General features: G+C 41.3%; 1 protein-coding gene across 6 annotated transcripts in view; it reads right to left on the bottom strand.

Annotated features, from left to right (window-relative positions):
* Positions 1-17771: 17771 nt before the first annotated feature.
* RBMS2 (RNA binding motif single stranded interacting protein 2) overlaps positions 17772-24997 on the bottom strand; it is a 192540-nt gene continuing 185314 nt past the window's right edge. For 5 of the 6 annotated variants that reach the window (XM_068265173.1, XM_068265172.1, XM_068265168.1 and 2 more), the window contains exons 12-14: positions 24788-24865; positions 21600-21675; positions 17772-18355 (exon numbers count right to left, since the gene is read on the bottom strand). In XM_068265173.1, the coding sequence (XP_068121274.1) occupies positions 18321-18355; positions 21600-21675; positions 24788-24865 (189 nt within the window). In that variant the 3' untranslated portion in view covers positions 17772-18320. Of the gene's footprint in view, positions 18356-21599; positions 21684-24787; positions 24866-24997 lie in introns of all 6 variants that reach the window. The other variant, XM_068265171.1, reaches the window with a different exon arrangement.

The following is a 24997-nucleotide window of genomic DNA, read 5'->3' on the forward strand; positions in this document are numbered from 1 at the left end:
TAGTCTTTCTTAACATTCTGTTTAATTGCCACAGCTTAGATTAACTTCCAAGAAACGTTACACATGCCATACTTGGGTGATTTTCTGCACTAGTTCCAATCAGGTACCCAAGAGGTTAAACAGCCAGACAGCCTAAGGTATTCAGGGGATGCCCGGTTTATTCTGATTTCCCTCTGCTGCTGCCTGGGGGGGTTTAAAAGCTTGTCCAGCCAGAGAAGGCTGCTGGTCTTATCAGATTCCATCAGTCAGACTTGCAGGAGAACAGGGGCTGTTTCTATTGGCTCCCTGCTCCTGTCAGTCACAGCTGCCACTGCTTCTGCCTGTGAGTCACACTCCCAGTCTACTCTCCGCCTTCTTTTCGCCACTTCAAAGCAGACGGTATTGCTTTGTGAAGATGTGTAATGTTTAAAGGACAACTGTAACAAAAGGGATATGGAGGTGGCCATATTTATTTCCTTTTAAAGAATACCAGTTGCCTGGCTATCCTGCTGATCCTCTGCCCCTCATACTTTAAGCCATAGACCTTGAACAAGCATATGCAGCAGATCAGGTGTTTCTGACATTGTCAGATCTGACATTAGCTGCATGCTTGTTTCTGGTGTGATTCAGACAGTGCTGCAGCCAAATAGACCAGCACGGCTGCCAGGCAACTGGTATTGCTTGACAGAAAATAAATATGTCAGCCTTTATATCCCTCTCACTTCACGTGTCCTTTAAACCAGAATGTTCTGTTCCTGTGCACCTAGGGCACCCTACATTTATTGATAATTACTGATGACTTTACTGGCTGTGCACACAACACATTTTCTCTGTCTTCACTCATTGTGAGTCTTCGTAAAATTTTCTAATATTCAAGAACGTGTGTATGGAGGGAGTTAAGAAGAAAATGAATACAACAAAACTTTTTCTCATTTATTTATTGAAAAACAACATTTTTTCCAAATTTGAGCTTCACAAAAATCATTGCAAAAAAAAAAAAAAAAAGGAAATCAAAAAAAGGAAGAGATTTTAGCACAGAAGCAGTGGGTGAGAATTGTGACGCATTTGAAAAATTCAAAACAAAAATAAAACCTGTACAAACCATTGAATGAACAATCTAATTTTACATTTTTCCGTTGGAGTTGATAAACAAGATGTGATGGCAAGTTGCTATTGGTGCAAAGAATGGCTCATTCAGTGCTGACAACACAGCTGCAACATTTCCCATGGACCGACAGATCTAGTCCAATCACGGGGCGATAAATGGGCCAGTTTTTGCATTTGATAACCTGACACTTAGTTTGCTATGCACAGCTTTGAGGCTTTTTGACGTCAGGTCCAAGGCACCTAACCCTCTTCAGCACATAAGATATCCTTTAAAAATTCTACCTTCAGGCCAGTTGCTCTACAGCTCCCTCTAAAGGTGAAAAGCTGCGTACTGCGCACAACACAGCTCATGGCGAGGTATAAAAACCCTTCTAACCTCATTAAGAATCTTCAAAGAAAATGTACTTTAACAAGTGGAAGACTTTGTCACTCCAGTAAAGGCTTCATACAATTGTATTCCTGGAAGAGATGAAAGCCAATGCAATAGCTAGTTCTTACTGTTGTTCCAGACAGCAGAAGGTTCCTAAGAAAAGTATCAACTGCAATAGCTGTCATATCCGTATGACTATGCTGTACATGGAGATTGCAGAAAAGCCTACAAAAGCCTTCTGCCAACGGTGGTTTATTGTATATTCTTCTGCCGGAAAAGGGGCTCTTCACCACCAGCAAACTATAGAGCTATTAGATTTCTTAGTTAATAACTTATATTACAAAAACACCTAATTAGAACAGTTTTATACACTGAGAAACCGCTGCCCAGTTCTCCTATCTAATCAGTTTTTTAGTGTTAACAAATCCACCACACAGATCAAAGCCCCACTGTTCTGGGGAGTTACTATATTACACACACTATACAACCTGCATTCCCTGTTTGCCCATCGGATGCCTTTCAGACAAAGGTTTGCCCGCTAACTTACACTTTTCCTTGTATTACTTTCTATTTATTTTAATTTTTTTTTACATTTTTCATTTTATGTTTTTTTTTACAGAAACATGTAGCAGCAGAAAGGTTTGGAAGCCACCAAAAAAATAACAATTAAAAAGTAAATAAAGCTTTAAAACTCCTTGGCTGCTGGCCTTGAAGAAAACACCATTCATGGCATAGGACAACTCCCAAGAGGGGAAGACTATTGCTCGTAAGGGGTAACAGATTTGGCAGTTACAGTCAAAACACAAAAGCACCTGTTGAAACTGCACACTAAAAAAAAAAAAAAAAAATTACATATATAAAAACAAGCAATTTTCATCTGAACCTATGTACTGTATGTCATCCTGGATTCACTCTATCAGAGCTGATTCACACCAAAATCGCTTTTGAACACTTTTAAAAGTGCCAGCATTTTGAAAAGCGCTTGGCTAATGTGTTTGTATGGGTTAGTTCACAACAGAGTGAGGTGATCTTTTGCCAAACGCAAGTCCTGCAGCATTTTGGAGACAATTACGCCTTAATGTTAAGTATTGGAAAAATGTAATATCGCTTTAAAAATCACTGAACAGAGCGATTGTCAAAGCGTTTTTTGACAAAAGCTGTTCACTTCCAGGTCAAAGTGTACGTCCTGTTCTGCCACAAGAACTACAAAATCACTAGATGCAAACACTCCAAAATTGCTAGGCATAAATAGAAAGTTGCTACGCACGTGTTTGGGAGTGGCTACAGCAAATCGCTACAAAAAGCGCTTGCAATTATACTTAGCAGTTCTTGGTATGAACTAGCCCTCCGATGTATTTTAAGATAAAATACGGGGCTAGGTGACCTCTCCCTGTGTAAAGACATGTAAAAGTATGTTTATTTAATAAAGCGATGATGTGAAAACTGCATCAGATTACTGAAGTATGAAATCTGTTTCTGTGTGTTGCTGCACTTTACACGTTGCCATCTTGCCTTATTAAATAAACCTGGATAAACTGGTAACATGGGCTGTAACCATTTAACAAGAAAATGCTTCTCAACCTACCCAGCAGGAGAGAAGAGTAGCTGATGGGACAATGGAGAGAAGAAAGCCCAACCAATGCTTAAAATAACCATAGTGATACCCAGACTGCACATTACTGTCACTGGCATGCTTTTCTGTAATAATTCATAACATTTCAGTAAGAAGATCAGCAAACTGACTGGTCTAATATGCTTATTCAACAAGGGAATGAAAGAGCAATGCTGACTTGCAGAAGTCGTAGTCTATAACAACGTGCTTCAACTGTACTAGATCAATGAGCAATGAGTTAGGATTGGAACACTATGCTACTGAGTTCTTAGGGAGTGCAAGTGTGTCATGTGACTATGAGGTCAGTTGATTAGTATGTGTGGAGCAGGGAAAAAAGTTCTAAAATTGGTCAAGTTCTGGAAGAACCAAGACTATCTTTGTAATAACTGTAAATTAGGATCCACAAGAATACCAGGCAGCAATTGTAAAACTGTCCATCTTTCCAATAAAGTACCATTTACCCGCTGCGATGCTTAACTATACCTCTGCCCCAAGTATCTGACATCTCATGTGACATCATTGGCTAGATCTCCACCTATGACCATCAAGTAAAGGACCCCAGTCACAAATGTGCATTTGTAAGAATCTGGATTCCTCTCTTAACTTGCTATTCAGTGAAATTGTACCACTGAATGTGAGCATTTTCTACCGTTATTATTTTCTTTGTTTTTTTTAAATCTTTCCTCATTGAGTATTGACACAATGAACTGACCGTTGTGGTATGAGAGGTGTCATATGAGCAGCCTGAGCTAGTTATTTATAAAATGATAACTACATTTAAAAAACAAAATCTTGATGAACTCTGATGTTAAATAAATGTTTTCCCGTATTTATGCCAGCAATTTCTTTGTAAATAAAGTTTTCTGTCACTTATAATCTGCTTTGCTTTGTTGAAAGCACTTTGTTTGGTCTTTGATGAATTTTAATCAGGCTTGAATTGCTTCCACAATGAACAATAAGTAATTTCTATATTTGTGGGCAGGACCTACTCGCTCATTTCTTGAGCTTACTGAGCCCATTAACTGTATTCATACATTCGTCAGACCAATCCATCCTAAAAGTGGGAGGAATAAACCATTTTCTACACCTTACTGCCAAAATTCTAATCAAATAACTATTAGCAATAATTTTTTTTTAACATTTACAAAACCAAGATGATATTAACATCTCTATTGGGTCTAATAATTGTGAGGGGAAGATTTTGCTCACTAATCTAACAGCATACACAACCATATCTGGAAGCAATGTATGGGCTATGCGTTGGTGTATGTAGTTGGGGGCTTAGCTAAGGTGTGCGGGTTATGGGTTCATGGAATACAAATTGTGTGTAGGTGGTATGTATTAGTAGAGAGTGATTCTGACTGAACAGTGCTCAACAATTTTCTGGTACAAGAACGTGAGAGTTCAACCCAGGAGGTTAATATTTGTTTTGACGGTATTTAAAATAATTTTTATATTAGTGTATATAAATACAAATATTATCCTTATTTAATGCTCAATCTGATGACACTTCACAGCGGGCTTTCTCAACCAGGCTTCCCTGGAACACCAGGGTTCCTTGGGTACTCTGCAGGGGTTCCTTGGCATTTTCCCCCATCGTGGTGGAAGTATATAGAGCACACTATAATAGGTGGTACTGTAACAAGAAGCACTAATTTGGGGGGTCAGGAGACAGTATAATAAGTGGCAGTGTAACAGGGGGTAGTGAAATAAACAGCCACACATACAGTACTTTTAACCCTCCTGGCGGTATAAAAAATTCCGCCAGGAGGCAGCACAGCAGTTTTTTTTGGTTTTTTTAAATCATGTAGCGAGCCTAGGTCTCGCTACATGATAGCCGCTGCTCAGCGGCATCCCCCCTCCCGCTTCGATCACCTTCAGCGATCTCCGATCAGGAAACCCCGTTCAAAGAACGGGATTTCCTGGAGGGCTTCCCCCGTCGCCATGGGAGTCCCGATCCACCCCTCGGCGCTGCCTGGCACTGATTGGCCAGGCAGCGCACGGGGTCTGGGGGGGGGGGGGTGCGTCGCGTCGGATAGCGGCGATCGAGCGTGGGGCGGCAGCGATCAGTGTGCTGACGCAGCTAGCAAAGTGCTAGCTGCGTCCAGCAAAAACAAAATTAAGTAAATCGGCCCAGTAGGGCCTGAGAAAACCTCCTGCGCGGCTTACCCCGAACGTTACCGCCAGGAAGGTTAAAGACCATGTCTCCTGCAAAATAACTGCAGGGGTTCCTTGAGATCAAAACATTGTTTACAGGGGTTCCTTGGGATCAAAAAGTTATTTGCAGGGTTCCTTCAGGGTAGAAAGGTTGAGAAAGGCTGCTTCACAGAGTTCAATACTCAGGTCAGGCAGCATAATAGGTTGACTTACAGGGTGCTTCCAGCCTATCAACAAAGTAACGGGCCAAAAAGCACCCTCAGGCAGTCAACACATCCCTGTTCAATAAATGCCTGTTTGTGTCTGGTTCTCTTTACAGTTGGGCCATACAGAGCCATGTAATGTAAAGAGAACAATAAAGATAATGCTTTCAAAATACAGGAAGGAATCTTAGCCGTGAGTCTCTGTCCAGCTCACCCATCTGCAATTATTCAAAAAGTCACTGCAAAAGTCAGTGATGATGTGTAACGTACAGGTAACCACAACAACCAAAGAGAATGCATGCACTTTAGCCAGACCAATTAAAATAAGACGTCCCATACTGAAGACAACTTGTCATATTGCAGATTACATAGGATACAAAATATGAAATTGCTCTGACTGAGAGAATAAACAAGATCTTTGTTCAGAGATAACCCCACCCGTGGACCTGAGTCAATCACTTTGGCTCTACGTCAGGCTGCAGCATCCCAACGTCTCAGCTCTTCTGCCTGACACGAGAGATGGGGTGCGGGTTATATTTCATTCTCTAAACAGCTTCCTCTGTTAAAGAGCATGTTGGAGCAGTTTTAAAGCTTGCTTATGAATGTTTTTTTGATCAGATAAAATGTCTACTGTTGTCTGATTGGTTGCTATAGAATAATGTACATCATCACTGCTTTTTGCACCGTCTTATTGGATAATGGTACTTTATTGTCTCTGATCCCCACCGAAATTTTGCCTGGTGTCTGGGCTTCTCAGTTCATTTGTGGCAGTCGGGTTAATTATTAACCAGGATACTGGGAAGAAAAGTGACAGCTGATATTTGGGAAGCCTACTAATGGGCATAACACAAAGCCTGACCACCATAACCAGCATTGACACTTCTCTATCTGCTTAGCAAACCTTAAGTAAGTGGATTCAGTCTCCACCATAGTTCAGTTCAATGTAGAAGCGTCTAGGTGTTACTGTAAACCATCAAAAGTGGCTAATCTTACAGATTCTAATCAAATGATAACCTTAACTTGCACATCATCATTTTACTGGTGAAATACATCCGCAATTAACTCACAGTTGCAGGCTCAGCTACACGGGCAATTTTTATTTATATGGTTACGAATCTGCCTCTTGGATACTGAATTCACATACAGCGTTATGGAAGATAATGGCGCTATAGGAGTAAGTATACAGGAGCAGAAGACACCTTTATGCACAGAGCATTCTTACACTATACGTAGCAAGTCCTACCTTTCTGGCGCTGACAATGTGTATATAAGAGTATTGTCTGGGGGGTGGGCTTTAATTATTTATAAATTAAGAATCAGTAGGATTAATTAATATTTGTGTGTGTCTTAAAGGATACACGAGGTGACATGATGAGATAGACATGTGTATGTACAGTGCCAAGCACACAAATAACTACAAATAGGGGAAAGAGGCTCCCTGGTAGAATAAAAGCAACTAAAAAGCTTAAAAATGGATATTAACACGAGGTAACTTACCTCAACGACGAAATCTTTGTAATTTTACAAAATATTTTCAATTTAGCACAGGCAACGCGTTTCGCGGGTCTGAGCCCGCTTCCTCAGGCCAATAACTGTGCCAAATAAAGAAATCAATATGACAAAGGGAGCCTTCATTTTAAGCTGTTTATAGATGCTTTTATTCTACCAGGGCACCTTTTTCCCCCATTTGTGCTTAGTATACCCCCGTACACTCCCTGTCCGAGGGGTGGCGACAGATCACCTGTGGTCTTCACCACGGTGGACACCTGTCCCTGTTTTTTCCAAAGAGAGCAACCGCATCCAAGTCCTGGACAGGACTACCCCGAGTGGAGTCGAGTTCATGGTCTCCACCTGCTTCCTGCGATTGGTTGCCCCTTGCAACCCTCATTTGTGAGTAGCATTCTTTATCTATTACCATCCAAACTTTTACACTGACATATTGCACTACTGGGCTCCCGCTTTTGTCTCCTGTACTTTTTTCTACAGGGTGCTGAGACACCCCCACTACACTACACAAATAACTATGCTGTGTTCCTTTTTTTCTTTCTCTACCTGAAAGAGTTAAACATGCAAGTGACAGTTTCTGACTGGGTTGGACTATAGCGTAATCCTTACTGATAAGAAATTACAACCATAAAACACTTTCCTAGCAGCAAATGGGTCAATAGTTCATCGATTTTTCCATACTCCAATGAATGTGTCATTGAACAGAGACAATGAAACAGTAAAAACTTAAAAAGTCGATTGAAATATAAAATAAAACTGTGGGATATCTAAAAAAAAGTCATTTTTAGGAGGATGAAGATAGATACAATTGTTTATCCATCAGTTTATTTTTCTCTGCATTTAAAACTTGCCAGTGTAGCTCAGCCTCCGACTAGCACCTTCCCCCTCTGTTTTACTGCAGTGATAAGGAAACCGCGATTTTCAGCTGCCTGCCTGAACCATAACAGACCAAGCCAGCCACATGCTGCCAGTGACATCATACCCTCAGACCAAGCATTCACACATTTTCATCATCCTGTTATAACACAGCTCAGCTGCACAGAAAAGTAATAAGGCACTCGGGAAAGGAGGGTGGCTCATGTGACTGATGTGCACCCTTATAACTTAGAAACTATTCAGCTTATTTGAAAAATGTGCAGAAACAAGTATTCGACCAATACCAATAGCCAACAACAAAACCTGGATTTCCACAAAAAACCACACCCTCACACGTACACATATCTGATACACAAGTGTTCCTGATTGTTGATATTTAACAGTCTATTCATAGTGCAGCAATATCCACAGCTTGTTGGCAATCATACTTTCCCCACAGCTCACTTGAAATCACAATCCTTGGGATGTTAGTGAGGAAGTTTGGGTAACACAGACACATAGGAAGCAATGAGGTCTGTCTGGTTGGTTAATTTTTCACCAAACTGCCTTAGTGTTGAGCATGGTCAAAAAACTCTAACACAATCCAGACAGGTATAGTCTGCTTGTTTTCTCCACTGAAATGGGAGATTTGTGCAACTGATCAATGCACTATATGAGAAGAAGCCTCAGAAGATCTATTTTCCTGCCCTTCCCTTCAATTTTATTGTTAAGATGTCTATAAAGTCCATAAACATGCTAGAATAAATGTGGCCATGGCCTTTGCCGACATTAGTACAGCATGTGTACTTAAAAAGTCTAATCTGGCAAATCCTTTTGTTTGCACTTCGGCAAGTGTAAAAAGATAGATAAGTAATATCTATTCTGCAGCATTAGCTGACATTTCCATAAGATCCTAACCTAATCTTGAGCAACCAAGTCCACCTCGGTGGTTTGGGTTATTGGTCAGACTTGGCTATTCATATGCTTGCACAGATATACTTCCCACTGGCCAGTATCCTGTTTGGCCACCAAAAGCATCATATCTATGACTAGCTTTAGCCTCTTAAAACTGCAACCATTCATGATTCAATAATCCCAGATATATGCTCACTCTGGTCAAAAAATGGTCAGACTGAAAAGATCACTTGGATCAAACGTGAACTGCTATTCCTCCCAATTGTGGGCAAGAAAATACCACTTTTATCTTGATTTAATTTGTGGATGAGTGAGTGAAGAAGGGACATTTAGCACTTGTCATAACAGAGTGAAGACAGAAGACCCCACCAGTATTGTAGCACATCCTTACATCATTCACATTCAGGAGACTATCCCACTTTAGCAGGCACAGGCCGCTATCAGGGAGAGGTTATGGTGGAGCTGCACCGCTGACACTATCTTCTTAACCCCGATCACATTATCTCATTAACAACTATAGAACATCTATCCTTGTGTGAAGGAATCACTGCATTGCTCAAAGCTGTCGTATTGTTTTCCAATAGAGAATCACCGACCACTACTCACACAGAGGCTTACTAAAATGGAACGGGTACATCTAAATCCAAGTACAAGGGATAAAATACCATCAAAAATAGAGATAAGAAGAGTAAGATTGGATCGACACTAGATGAGGCAGACCTTACTGGGGGTTCTAACCATCAAAAATAGGCAGATATCACTATAGGAGAGAACCTGCACACAGCTTTGTAGCAGGAAGCATACCTCCTACTACAGCAGACATGCTGTGAAGTGCAGTGAAATGACAGTCCGCTATCTTCAAACATCCAGTCATACATAGAGAAGTTCCTAACTAATAAAATGACTCAGCTCCTGACCGAATGTTTTAGCTCATCAGAGTCTTACACGGTTTTATCTCATCAGTCTTATGCTGGATACACACCATGCGTTTCCGCGTTCGATGCGGCCGTCGATACGCGTCGATTCGATTATTTCTGACATGTCCGATTCAAGCTTCGATGGATCGTTAGGTCGATTTGCCATACTTTACATGGCATTCGACCTAAAAATCATCGAAATTCGTTCGGAAATAATCGAATCGACGCGTATCGACGGCCGCGTGCGACGCGGAAACTCATGGTGTGTATCCAGCATTATACTGAAGCCTGTATCAGTCTATAACGGTACTTGAGATGATTTGCTAGAGGAGGCGTTCAGTACAGAGTGTAAACATTTCCTGAGCCCACAACATCCCTCGCCTCACTGTGTATGAACTACTGATGCATCTGTGGCCCTCATGTAAAAGTATCTCCGGAACTAAAAACTGTCCTTTTTTGGTAGGTCGGTCTCAGTTCAATGACTGCATGAGTCAGACACAGCTTGTTTTGATCAGTTATGGATACATTGGTGCAGATTTAGATGAACTGTTTAGAGGTTTTGATTGGTCTTAAATGGATTTGCCATGTAACGAAAGGAAGCCATTAACTATACGATCCTTAAGACAATTGATTCTCATATTCAATCATAATATCAATCAAATCAATCTGTTTTTTTTTTTTTTGGATCGATTTCATTAATCTGATTGGATAGCAGCTTGAACCATTGATATTACGATAGAATCAGAGAATTGATCATATAAAGAATCGATTGTTAATGGCCATCTTAATACCAGTAGTTATATAGTTCATCCCAGGATTAGCTCATGTAACTAGCAGCACTAGTGCCCAAAACCGTTCTTAACCAAGAAATTTCAAACCACCCAAATACCTTCACCTCTATCGTTAAACGTAAAAAAAGAAGGCTGCTAATGCAGCCAGGAGGGCTACTATGATAAGGCGATCATGAGGAACACACACACACACACACACACACCAGTGAAAAACACAAGCAGAAATGAGTCCAGAGCCGTTCTCTTGTAACATATGACCATTTCTATGTACACACATTAAATAAAATAAAAAAAGTTGTGTTTTCTATCACACTATTCATAATTGCACCTTCACTCACCAGCAAGAAACAAACAAAACAATGTATTGCACTGTGGAGATGTACGGAGGGATGAAATCATTTTTCCCCTTTTTTATGGCTTTTTAAACTCTTTGGTAACATTTTACATATACAGACACCAACGACAAAATCAAATCGACCTATGCTAAGTAAGAAAAAAAGAAAACATCCTAAATCAACAATAACTCTACAGAGAAAGTCCTCTTTGGAGCGCCTATTCCTATAACCTATGCAAATATGTACATCACTTTGATTAATTGCTGAGAGTAAATAACCAGCGTTCCTCAATTCTGATCCTCAGGGTGATATCGATTTTCCACATAGGAGAGTAAAGTAGTAATGTATAAGAGGAAATACTATGTTTCTCCCATGATATTAGACATTCGAGAAACTCTGTAGAGCAATGTGTCAGTCCAAAGCTAGGCACACGCTATGCAGCATATAGCCAATGTTATGTGTAATGATGGTCATGTCTCATGGAGAAGCATGTGAGTAAGATTGACTAGTGTATGCTTAACTTAAGGTCTCTCCTCAGCTACAGGCTTTGCAAATCGGCAAGAGTTTGCCAGGTGCCCTTGTTTAGGGATCAATGGGAATGATGGTACAAAATCTGCATAAACCATTCACAATTGCATTTCTCACTCAAATTACATTTAAGTAGACAAGCATTAGGTGGGACAGTCAAGGGGATTTAAGACCCTCAATAACCATCACCAGAGATGGAATGAATGGTTCATGCAGACAAGGTAGGGACACCTTTAGCTGTATGGAAGGATTGGTTGGAAACACACTGTACTGTTGTCACTAGCACAATCACAAACACATCACCAGAAACAGCCGAAACATTGCTCACACATCTGCAACTTTGTTTACTGCAATATCCAATATGATCATTGAACGACCATATCCGATACCCACAGATCTCATACAAAGAACATTGCATCAGGGCATCATCTTGCCCAGCTGTTCATATTAGATCTTTCTTGGTCACAGGACTGTGCATGCACGAATGAATTAAGGGCTGTACAGATATTATTCTTTGTGTGCTTGTGATCATTCTAACAGGCCGTGTACCCAGAAACCCCTGACAGTTGTGCACCCTCTGCTTGGCCAAGCTGCATGTTCTGTCATGTTAAGTGGGCAAAGTTAAGAGAAGCAGGGGGCCCCTGCTGAGTCTGACAGAAAATATAAAGCAATCAGCAAATAAAAAATAAAATCCAACCTGGCTGCTATTTACCCAAAATATGTTGGCGCAGAAGACATGGGACATCCACACATAAAGCTGTTGTGTGAAACCATTCCAATTGTTTTGGCTGACAATAGTCTAGTACAGCCTTTGAGACAGAAATTCTCAACTAACCAGAAGAGGGTCCAAGTATATCTGCCACACAAAGACACATAATTCTGTTATGACAAAAATGCTTTTGTCTACATTCAGCCAACAACTAATGAAAAAAGTCAAAAATCTATATATGATCAACTAAAGAACCATTCACAATCTAACAACACAACACACAACAAATAAAGTATATCAAACACACATTCAACAATCAGAATGCACGGGGATGAATACTGTAGGCATAAGTTATAGTCATGCTTAGAAAATGACCAGTTCTTGAATTCCATGTTCACTCTTCCCTCCTCAAAAAAAGAACATTTACAAACACATCATAAATTATGCGGACAACATAAACCATTCAAAAATAACAATAACAAGAAGCAAACATCTCACAAACAAGTATTTCCTTTTAGGATGCCTGACGTAGGCACTGGATATGGCTAACATATGTGGAATGGGGAGAGTGTGAAACACACTGAATTAGAAGATAACTATTCAGGGAAATAAACTTCATGAAGACACAATTCACTGGAGAATATTTAAGAGCAATTACAAGCAGCAATGTCTATAGATAGGACACTGAAGCACTAGACTTCAGTCACCAGAGTTATTATAAGAATGAGGTTTGTAGGTTCCCTAATAACTTACATGGACGGTGGACTGTATTTGTGTGACTTCGGCTGAGCACGTCCCATCTGAGCATTCCTGAGCTTGATGGCTTCCAACTTCCTATGTAATGATTCTAAAGCCTCGGACACATGCCTCATGTTGGGGCCACCTCTGCTAAAAATCCAGCATGTATATAGCAGCCCCTGATCCTCCGAAAATCCACCAGCATGAGATCCAGACTGGTGGATGGACTTTGCTTGGTGCTGGCCAAGCCTTTTGTTCTACTACTCACCCTGGCCACTCAGTTATTCACTTTCACCCTTATGCCCCCACCATAGCAACAAAATGCATCACTAGCCTGTAGGCTACCTACGCATCTGTACAGAGCCACATACTGTTGACTAAAGGATCAAGTTCCCAGCCCTAAGTACAACAGTAATTGTGTGTGTTTGTGTACACATCTTAAAATTCAACTAATTAGGCAATTCCAGTTTCATGAGAAGTAGAGCTTGACATCAGCTAATCAGGCTGGGGTACTGTCAGCTTCTGAATCAGATCACCCTTTGCAAATTTCTGTTTCAATCTTGGCCAAACTGGAATTTTCACTTTTATAGAATTGCTGGTGTCCGTATTTAGGACTAAGTCAAAGACTTTTACATACACCAAAAATGCTAGAAGTTCTTACAGGTATATGGTCATATCTGCATCTACATATGACAGAAATGGGATGATTTATTACAGATCAATCCAAGTGTGGTCAAATCTCTACTGCAAGGAGTAATGGCTAAAGATACCCATAGACTATAACCTTCAGTCTGAGGGCAATTGGCCAGAAAGCACATGTGACTATAGTTAGATCTGCGTGAAGTTTGTATCTATCTAGCTCTTCAATTTTCTTCCGAACAACAGCTACTGTATTAGATGCTGCTGGTCTTACCTAAATACCACCACCTACTGTAGGCTGCAGATGGTAAATATGGAAAAAATATATTAAATATTGCAAATTTAGATTTTTATTTTTTACTTTTTGTATCAGACATTTTTAAATTAAATTTCCCTCTAAATGTAGCATTAATGTTACTAACAGTGTCTTATGCAAAGCAAACACAAGGTATTATCAGTCATAAGCTGAACATGTTGGAAATACTGACAAAATACAGCACAAGTTGGCTGTTTTAACTGTCAGAAGAACTCTATTTCAACCATGAAGTTCTACTAGGAAAATGGCATCTCAAAGATATACATCTGGCACCAGCTTGTCTTTAGTAATTAAATGGAATGGAAATCTTCAGAGACTTTGAGGTCCTTCTAACCACATTTCAGTATCTTTTTTTCTAACGCGCTGCTCACCCTTCCAACACACAATCATTAAAATGAACATATGGAACAGTGTTCCATTCTACATTCATGAATGGGTACCTTAGTATAAATTAATTTAATAATGTAACATTGGGCAGATTTCCTTAAATGATACCAGAACGGAAACCATAGACAAAAAAGGCGGCGGGGGAGCAGTCATGTGAAGTAGTCCTCATGCCCACTACTCCCACCTTTCTCCTCCTCCCCACTCCTTCCTTGTGCAAATGCTACTTCCTGGTAAACCAGGTTGGGCATTAGTGCGCAGGAGTGGCTGGGAGCGCTCTGCGCATGACAGGCACGCGAACAAAGCACATGATCAAAGGTCAGCGCTTGCACACTAATGCCCAACCTGGCCAACCAGGAAGTAGCTGCCAGGGGCATTTGCACAAAAAAGTTGGGGGATGGAGGAGAACAGGGGGGGGGGGGGGGGTGTCTGAGGACTACTTCATATACATGCTTGCTCCCCCCATTTTTATGGTAGTGAACTCCACCATAAAAATGGGGGAGCAAGCTCTGGTATCCTTTAACCAAGCTACAAAAGGATATTCTACCGAAGCGGAATGAGTGACAAAATCAAAGGTGCCGCCTAAGCCCATCAATCAGATCCCACAAGCATGTGATTGGTTACTTTGGGATCACCTCCCTTTCTCACTTCCAGTTTTAAAGAAAATCTAATTTTGCCCCATTAAAACCTACTTTTCCTTCATCATAACCATTTGGGACAGCACCTAAACCAGCGCACATATTAGGATGCCTTGCCTTTATTTTTAATTCATTAAAATAGATGGAAGACTTCATCCTCAATGCCCATGACATATATGCAAGGTAAATCAGAGGTAAAGGAATGCAGAAAGAAAATTGCCATTTTTTAAAGAAAATGAACTAGAAAAATAGAATCAGGTAACAGAGGAAGGAGCTAGTTTCCCACTTATACTACATTGTATACAGGACACCGAAACAGTTAATTATGCCTGGCTGCAAGTCTACTATGTATAACTGGAAACGCTGTGCCTAAAGTTCCAGTCAGGTGGAGAATGATTCAGTTGGGTAGTGTAGGTGGTCATACTTCTCTATGGAACCCACTGCAAAGGCCCAATGTTGTGGAATCTCTCTGCCTAGACCCTCCTCATACTGCTTCCAGATGTATAGAGGTCAATGGAGCTGCCACACAGCATGACAGCCATAAACCAAGTGAAGGAGAAAGGAGGAGATGATGCTGCAGAGGCCTCATAGTGACTTAATGCCACTATATATTTAAACAGGAGATGTCCTAGACCACAATCAAACAAACTTCTGAGGCCGGTTTCACACCAGCAACCAGCGTTATAGGTGTGGTGCAATTGGATGATCGCATCACACCGTAACTTTAAACATAGGCTTTGGAGATTATCGCTGCAATGCGTGGTAATCTCACTTCTGGCAGCAAGCCAATCTATAAGTGAGGCTCTCTAGCACTTACTTTCTGTGGTCGAAATAAGATTTGCACAGAAGTGTATTGAATTTTTTTTTTTAAATACCTGCATTGCCATTGACTGACGTGAGTTCCGGAAAATACACATCGCCGCGAATGTTGGCCGGTAACACAGTGTTGCTTGAGGTATGAAATGTCCCATAGACTTTCATTGCTTTAGTGTTACCTTGCGGTAAAAACAGGTCACGCAACGCAATGAAAATGTGCTAGTGTGAAAGGGGCCTGAAGAAAATTTAATAGAATGATGGAAGAAACCACAGTATTTTTTTTTCCTTTTTCCATCTGGCTTTCTAATTTTCCTTCCTTTTCTGATATAGGAAAACAACCTAAAATAGAGGGACATTAAAATATGTACATTGATTAGAAAATCAAACAATAAAATCAGCAAGTGGACCTACTAAAGCTAAAAACACTCTGCCTAAATCATCATACAACTGCAGTATCCCAGAAAGCCACAAGCAGCCTTATTGTCCACATTCCCTTGACTCAACGCAATCCATAACATGATTAACAGTCAGACCAATGCATTCAGCACAAAAAACTCATTTATACCAATCACAACTAGTCCTATCAAAAAGGCAGACATTTATAACATCCATGTGTAAATATGCAAAGAGGAAGAACATAGTTAAAAGCTCTCTAAACCAGGGCATCATAATTACTACCGTAAAACCACCGTTATCCAGAACTCCGTTAACCAGAATTCTGAAGCAACCAGAAAAATAATCCTGGCCTTGCAGGATGCATACATTTACTGTTACACCACTTTATATAGTAATCCTTACATTAAGTCAAGCCTGTCCTTTGTCTTAATTTGTTTTTAAATACTGTATTTCAACAGTAATACAGAGTTTCTGGTACGTATGTATGTGGTATGTATACGTATGTGGGGTATACCGTAGTTCTGTTCTTTAGCTAGGCCTATTCTAACACGAACTCTCAAGCACATAACTAGACTTATGCAGATTCTGCCAATCCTAGTTTGTGTTGGATAATGGGGGTTGTACTGTTTTTGTTTGCCCCCCCCCCCCCCCCAACAAATCATGTCTCACCTGCTGATAATGTGGGGACCTTTTGTAAGTGACTACCTGTCAGTAAGGCATACAGTACAATGAAACTATGCCTCACTGCCACTGTACACCCATAACACAGCTGTATCCATTTGCCTTATGCTGATGGACCCTGCCGTGCTGCACTGCGATCAATGTGATAGCCCCAAAAGATTATCATCTTTGAGCGACACAACGCAACTGAGAAAGTGACAGGACCCGTAGTGGCAATTGATGGTTACACCATCATCCAATATCACTAAAGTCAGCACACTCCACCCAGTTGTATCAGGAAAAAAGCAATCCATCTGGTTAGATTTTTCTTCTGCTGGACAGACACCTAATTGGGCCTATTTATAAACAGCAATACATTTTGCGTAAGTTCTTCTCCAATACGAACAAATTCCTGATTGGTAGGTCATCACCTCATACCATGCCCAGTGTTGTTGGAGTAGGTCATGTGACAAAAGGTACGGGCAGCCCTAAAAACACACACACACACACACACACACACACACCTCCACACACACCAAAGAAATCGCACACACTTCTGCCAGGCAGTTAGGCTTGAAGAGCTCTGCATTAATGTAGTAAAATATATCTCGAATGGGTTGCGTTGGAATTATTGATTCTGGGCACCACATTAGTGGTGAAACTGCAGGCTGCCTGCTATAAGCTAATGCAAAGAACAAAGCTAGTGAAATGACTGGAAGGTGACCATTCGTTTTCCTGTGAAGGCCAGCATGATTCTGCACTAGCTATAGCACCACTACGTGATTTCAGCCAAGAAAGGGTCATTCCCTGACAAGTTATGAAAAATACAGATGCAGGCAAACATGAAATATGCGAGAACAGGATGTTACCCACTTTCAATGCTATCATTCCATACTCTCTATAATCCCACATGCCCCTACTATACTACGCACAACTTTCCTTTAGATTCATCTGGATGCTTTTGCCAAGGCAATCAATAAAAAAGAAAAAAACAACAAAAAAGTTCATTCATATCGGTGGCAAAAGTTCAAAATAAGCACAAACATAAATTCAAACAAAATAATAAAATTGCCTTCCGAAAACAAAGGAAAAAAAACTATTTTTGCATATCATTTAAATCCCCCATTCCCAAAACCTCCCCCTCCCTGCCCCCCCCCCCCCCCCCAACTCTCCCCCCTCCCCAAAAACAAAATCCAGCCACGCAGTCTTTAAAAAAACAAAAAAAAGGTGAAAATAAAATGGCGTCAGGCAGCAAAATTGCAACTTCCCCTTTGCAGTCTCTCTTTCGCATACGATCCGCCGCTTATGTCCTGGTACTGCGCTTTCCTTGTACGGCACGCATTTAAATAAAAATAAAAAAAAAATATTCTACGGTAAAAAAAATGACAAAAAAATCTCCTTATTAAAATAGAATTTGTTTTTTATGTTTTCTTGGATTTTTTTTTCTTCTTTTATCCTTTTTCATTTTTTTTCTTTTTTTTAATTTTAGTTCATTTTTTAGGTCTCAGTTGAAATTTGAAAGTCTGTTCTGGTTTCGTAATGTTTCTTAAGTTCTCTTTTTTTCTAGCTGCTTTGGTTCCTTGGAAGTTCAAAGTTTATTGCAGTAAAAATGCTTCTTTGCAAAAGAAAGAAAGAAAAATATTTTTTCTTCATTCATCCCCACCCCCAATGTGTTTTTTCTTTTTTTCTCTTCAGTTTTCCCCACTTTTCGGTAAAGCCTCATGTTCAGCCTTGCAGCTTTCCATCTGGTCACTTCCTGCGCTGACTCATTCCCATGTGTGAACCTGACAAAGAAATGATACAATTTTTAGCACAAATTCTAGCATACAATGTACGCATGGCCTGCAAGCATGTGTGAGGTGAGAGGAGACAAGAAAAAGGAAGCTCATGAGGTAATATGTCATGTTGTACAGTTCTTCGTTTCAAGAAGTCTCTTTACATATGTGGATGATTCTTTATATCCTAGTCAAAAGCATCTGTATGTTAAAAAGTGGGCCTATCACCTACATTCCAGGTGTGTGTATATGTATAAAGTACTTTCATAACACATTAAATGCTGTAAGAATGTGTATTTTGTAATGGTCTATTATGTGTCATCCCAGCTATAACCACTCTGTGGTTTTAATCGAAGAACAGATGATTTATTAAAAAAAGGTATTTTACTTCCTCCTGAGTCTGTAAATGAAGTTGTGAATAAACTTGTTTGTTTTTTTGGTGTGTAATAGCCAAGATAGCCATTAGCCATGAGTCTGATTAATATCTGTTTCTCCTGCATTCTACATTGCTGCGCGCTAAGAAGCTATATAGCTAACAAGATTACTTTGCCAACAAACTATATTTGTTTTGAAAGTATCAACCTTAACCAGAGCAATTTTGTTGAGGCAAAACTCTCACGATCTGTCATTGTTGAAGAGTCAATTAAATCAAGGAACAAAAGAACATGTATAGTGTTTATTGCAAGGCAAAATTTGCAAAACATAGCAATCTACTACATGCTATATCCTAAAACAGAAGTGCCTAACACACATAACAAAATTATTCAGGATTATTATTTAGTATTTATATAGTGCTGGCAAGATAGATACCAATTTTTACGTGAATTATCTTGGTTTCAGCATTATTAAAGGGAACCAGAGACAAACTAAAGAAAATATTTTATACATACCTAGGGCTTCCTCCTCCAGACCCATACGCACGGATCACTCCCACACTGCCATCCACCGCTGCCTGCAACTACAAGAACCGGCTCCCGTCACGAACGTCATCGGAGCCAGCTACGCAAAAGAAGTGCACCCTCTACATATCTCTCCAGAGGCTGCTGGAGAGATATGCAAAGAGCGCACTTCTCCTACGCTAGACTGGCTCCGACTGATGGAAGAGCAGGGAGCCGGTTCTGGTAGCTGCGGGCAGCGGAGGATGGTGGCGTGGGAGCGATCCGTTCCTATGGGGCTGGAGGGAGCCCCAAGTATGTATAAAATATTTTCTTTAGTTTGTATCTAGTTCTCTTTAATGCATTTTATACCTTTATATTGTTGTATGTTGGTAATAGCCTAAGCTGTGATGTCACTCAGCCTTCGGCCCAAGAGAACTCTGGGAGATCAACTAACATTCCTGTTCACAGAGGGAAAAAAATATCCCACAGTGATTCATCTTGCCAGCACTAAAGATGCCGACATCAAGTGTAAAACTGTAAATCAGGATGAACAAAAATATTATGATGGCAAAACATTGACGCAATTTATAAATTAATATTTTGGAAAAATAAGCAATTTTATTCATGAAGTTATATGCAGTAGAGTCGTGTACACCCCTGACACATAAAATATCCTGAAGGTCACTCAAAACGATGCTTTCCACATGGTCTTTCTATTTATTGGCAAACTGAGCACAGCTAAAGGCATAGCTGGTGCGTATCAGAGTTTAATTACCCCTTAGTCATAGAGGGCATTATTTGAAAGAAAACAGAAGAACTGTGATAGGGTGACAAGACTGATAATCAATATTGCTATGTGGCTGCTTTATTAAAATTAAATGTGCTGTAATAAATTAAGAAACCGTCAATGTACACAAAGATGTTTTCTTACTTGCCTTGACTTCAGCTTTAACCAAAGCCTTAGAAAAATAAAACGCCGTGGTGGTCTCCATCATGGAAGAGTCACCAAAACAAGCGGTTTATTATGGTGTCGGCAAGCCAAGTGAGACTGGCATAAGGATGGAGGAAATAAACAGTGTGTAATCAATGGGAACAATGCCAAGTGGAAAATAAGGCTGCATAGAGACATCAAATAAATGTCATCCACTGACGGTTTATGGTTGGACTAGTCAAATGTCTCATCTCTGTACAGACATGCTCTGAGCTCCTTGCCCAACAGTGCCTGAGGGAAAAAGCAAAGACCATGCATGCCCTGCCAAGGTGAGCACGCCTGTTTACAGCACTCCTGGCAGGAGTCTGATCTGTTCATTTCTCTTTAAATGGACTGAAAGTGTGATTGCTTCTAGACCACATCCCTGATTAATGTTTTGCAGCATAAGTACATGTGCAGCGATGTTGGAAGCAATGTACAGGTCAGAGCGTAAGGAGATGGGAATGGGAGGTAGTTTGATGACCATAAATGTAACAGATAGCAGAAGCAGAAAAGCAAAATGCCATTCCTGAGTTTTACATACATTGTGTAGAATTTAAAGTGTACCTGAGATGGTACAATGTAGCTTATTTATACTTACGTGGGGCTTCCTCCAGCCCCAAGAGGTCCGTGACCTCCCTCGCTGTCCTCTTCGGCCCCACCGTTCTGCCGCTATGACTCCTGGGAATCTGCTCAGTCGCAGGCTCCTGTTCATGCGCGGTCCTCATTGCACTCCTGCGGCCGGGAGTGTTCTACACTTGCGCAGTAGTAGCACAGGCACAGAACACTCCTGGGGATGGGAGCATGGTGGCGGGGGGTGAGTGGTGGTATTTGGCGGACGTGCATGCGCAGAAGCCCATGGCATAGCCATAGAACGGAGGGACTGAACAGGATGGCGAGGGAGGCCAAGGTCTTAATAGGGATAGACTATTTCACCATCTCAGGTTAGTTAGATTGCATGCACACATGCTCCACATCTGACAGTTATAGAAGTCATGTTGAAATAGCATTTTTATTCAAATGTACATTTTGGTTTCAGTGTGCAGCTGGGTTTGGATGCTCTGTTAGCTCAAACAGCAATTTCTTCCAACATTAAATCAATAAACTGGTGGTGTACTGTCTATGATATGACCTGCCCAGTAACTCCTCCTTCCTGCATGAGTAATTAGCTGCACACAGAAGGAAACATTGTAACTCTGGTGGAATCACCCCCACTAACCAGGAAACTGAGACACCAATAGGCATTTTGCTGTTAGCGGCACTATGGGATGTCTGCCTATCTCTGCTCGTGTATCAGTAGAGGGAAGATGAAGTAATATTTGTTAGAATCCTTAGAGTACATAGATCTCACATTCACTTTAAGTAAAGAATATCTGAAGTCTAGTACTCAAGCTTGTGTCCTTACCTGCACTTTCTCTCACTGGTACGAATAAGCGGCGTGGTCTGTGGTGGGTTCCACGGCAACTTGTTGAGGCTGCCCGCTGCTCTCCTGAGCAAAACCAACAATTAGGAGCAGTCCATGAAGCATATTACAACCTGGCTCAGTGCTAGAAGGATAACTGTACTTTCATCATTCTCCTTCAATATGGCCCAGTGCACACCAAAACCGCTAGCAGATCCTCAAAACGCTAGCGGTTTTTGGAGAGGATTTCAGAGCGATTCTAGGCATGTTTAGAGACGTTTTTCTAAACATGCCTAGCGTTTTTGGGAGCGTTTTTGTGTAGCAGATTACTAATATTGTTACAGTAAAAGCGGTTACTGAACAGCTTCTGTAACAAAAACGCCTGGAAAACCGCTCTGATGTAGCGTTTTCCAGAGCGGTTTGCGTTTTTCCTATACTTTACATTGAGGCAGAAACGCTTCTGCAAACCGCAAACGTGCAGCAGGAGGCACGTTTGCGTTTGCTAAAAACCACAAACCGCTGGTGTGCACCATCCCATTGAAATACATTAGCCAAGCATTTTCACAGGCAAATGGTTGGCGGATCGCTTCTAAAACCGCTCGGTATGCACTGGGCCTAAAAGCTTAAAAAAAATAGCTCATCAATTTTTTATATTAAAGGACACCAGAGTCATGTGGTTTACAAAACCTGCAGCACCAAGTCTATCTGCACTGTAGTCTGCAGGCAAGTCTGTGGACACTAACCCTACAAGAGATATAACACTACGGAAGGATCGCCTTGTCAAATACCACATGGCAGACTCTGAGCACCTTAATTGTGCTGTAAATTCCTTCTCCAGCAGCACAGCAATAAATAATGAGTTCCTAAAGCCCAATCTACACGATACGATTCTTTGTGCGATTCTATTTACGATCCGATTAAATCCAACATGTTCGGGATTCGATTTGATTCAATTCGATTTGCTATTGCAAAACAATGGCAAATCGAATTGAATCGAATCCCGATCGGACATGTCGGATTTAATTGGATCGTAAATAGAATCGTAATCGAATCGCACAAAGAATCGTATCGTGTAGATGGGGCTTAAAGAGACACTGTAACATCAAAAAGATCCCCTGGGGGGTACTCACCTCGGGTGGGGGAAGCCTCCGGATCCTAATGAGGCTTCCCACGCCGTCCTCTGTCCCACGGGGGTCTCGCCGCAGCCCTCCGAACAGCCGGCGACTGTGCCGACTGTCAGTTCAATATTTACCTTTGCTGGCTCCAGCGGGGGCGCTGTGGCGACTTTCGGCACGGAAATAGACGGAAATAGCCGATCTCCGTCGGGTCCGCTCTATTGCGCAGGCGCCGGAAACTTGCGCCTGCGCAGTAGAGCAGACCCGACGGAGATCGGGTATTTCCGCCTACTTCGGCGCCGACAGCCGTCAGAGCGCCTGCGCAGGAGCCAGGAAGGTAAATATTACGTCACCGCTGCACGGAGGGCTACAGCGAGACCCCTGACGGATGGAGGACGGCGTGGGAAGCCTCATTAGGATCCGGAGGCTTCCCCCACCCGAGGTGAGTACCCCCCAGGGGCCGTTTTGTCGTTACAGTTCCTCTTTAAGATTCAGACCAGATATAGAATCAGTTTTTGGGCTTTTTTTTATAATAAGCAATAATAATAAGTAATAATAATGTTAGCTTTAGCAAGATGAAGGGCTGTGGATACAAACAAGACTCTTTGCTGCAGCTAATCTAAACTAGCTGCTGGCTTGTCAAACCTCTGTATAGAAGCAAGCACAGCTTCCTCTACCACAGCCTATAAAGCGGTGCCCATGTAAGCAAGACTCTGACTGCTCTTCTCTGGGCCTCCATGAGGGACATGGATTCTGAGGAGACACAAGAACGAGGAGAACTTGTGAGATTTGAGGGAGTTTCATATGACCAGAGACGGCGTCCAGCACACCATGTGCAGCTCTCTCATCTTTGGGATGTCATGAATGAAGACCACTATACAAATACTCAACCAGAGGTTGACGAAAGTGCACCTGTCAGAGGGATGCTGTGATTAACGAGCTAATAATTCATACTATTATATGACAGTAAAGGGACCTAAGTATTAAGGGGCAAAATACTTAAAAGGACAACTACTTTTATAATAATTTGCTTGTCTCTCTAGTTACCACTTTTGCAGCTATCTATAAGCAGTAAGTGAGATCACCATATTTAGGGGTAATAAGTATGACCACCACATGGCATTTGCTACTTCAATATTTGTGACGCCACAGACCTTAATTTGTAACAACGAAGTTTGTTTCAAAACACTCTGCTCTACAATTTACGGTGGTGTAAGACGAGTCCTCAAAATTCTGTTGTGTGCAGCATGCCCTTCTCTCCTGCCCTCAAACCCAGTATAATGTCTTCCCTCTAAGGCAGGGAACACACTTGTCTTTCAGTTTTCTGCGCGCTTTTTTCTGCACACCAAGTGTGTTTCTATGCAGGAAAACGCGCTCATTTTTTCACAGCAGCTGATATAATTGATAGAGAAAACTGACAAAATGTGCAGAATCAGGATGCAGAATGTCAGTTTTTTTTCTGCGCGCGAAGAACATATTAAGTATGGACTAGCCCATTGATTAACATAAGTTCTCAGTTTTTCAGTTCAGAAAATGCGTACGAAAACTGTCAAGTGTGTTCCCTGCCTAACTCAATGTATTGCTACCCGCTCCTCCCCGATGCCCTGTATTCAGCAGCATCTGCCACAAATGGGCAGCCAGTCAGTCCTGAGCGCTAGTGCAGATTGTAGTGCTGCATCACTTCCTGCCTTCCAAAGCTCCACCCGGAGGAACTGAAGCTTCCAACCACAACTTTAGGGTAATTAGGATAGGTGGTGAAAGCATTGATTGCCATTGTGATTCATCAGATTGCCTTTTTATAAATATAACAAACTTAATGGCGCAATCAGTTATCAGATCAACAGTTCTTTATAAATAGGCCTCATAGTTTTGAAGTGACATTTCCACTTTATATCTGTGCCCCAAATCTATGTGACAATTTAGACCACAATTGTGATGTAACCTGAAATGAAAAAACAAACAAACTTTTGTGTTTTTCTGTAAGCGTGAAGGTGTAGTGCAGCAGCTAATGTACTAGTGTACTGCATCCAGCCCACTAACCTGTTCGCCCCCACCCCATGCAGAACAGCTGCTCACCTCTATGGAGACAGTAGAAGGCACGGATGAGTACTGGGGTATGTAGGCCCCCTGCATAGCGGCTGCAGCTGGCATATACTACAATGAAAACAGAAAACCATCATAAGCATTATTTACATAATTACTGTATACTTTAGAGCAGGGATGTCAAACCGGTCCTTCGAGGGCCGGGGTCCTCACACATTTTTGATACAGCTCAAATGAATTGAT

This window comes from Hyperolius riggenbachi, chromosome 2 (assembly GCF_040937935.1).
Source record: "Hyperolius riggenbachi isolate aHypRig1 chromosome 2, aHypRig1.pri, whole genome shotgun sequence".
Classification (NCBI taxonomy): Eukaryota; Metazoa; Chordata; class Amphibia; order Anura; family Hyperoliidae; genus Hyperolius; species Hyperolius riggenbachi.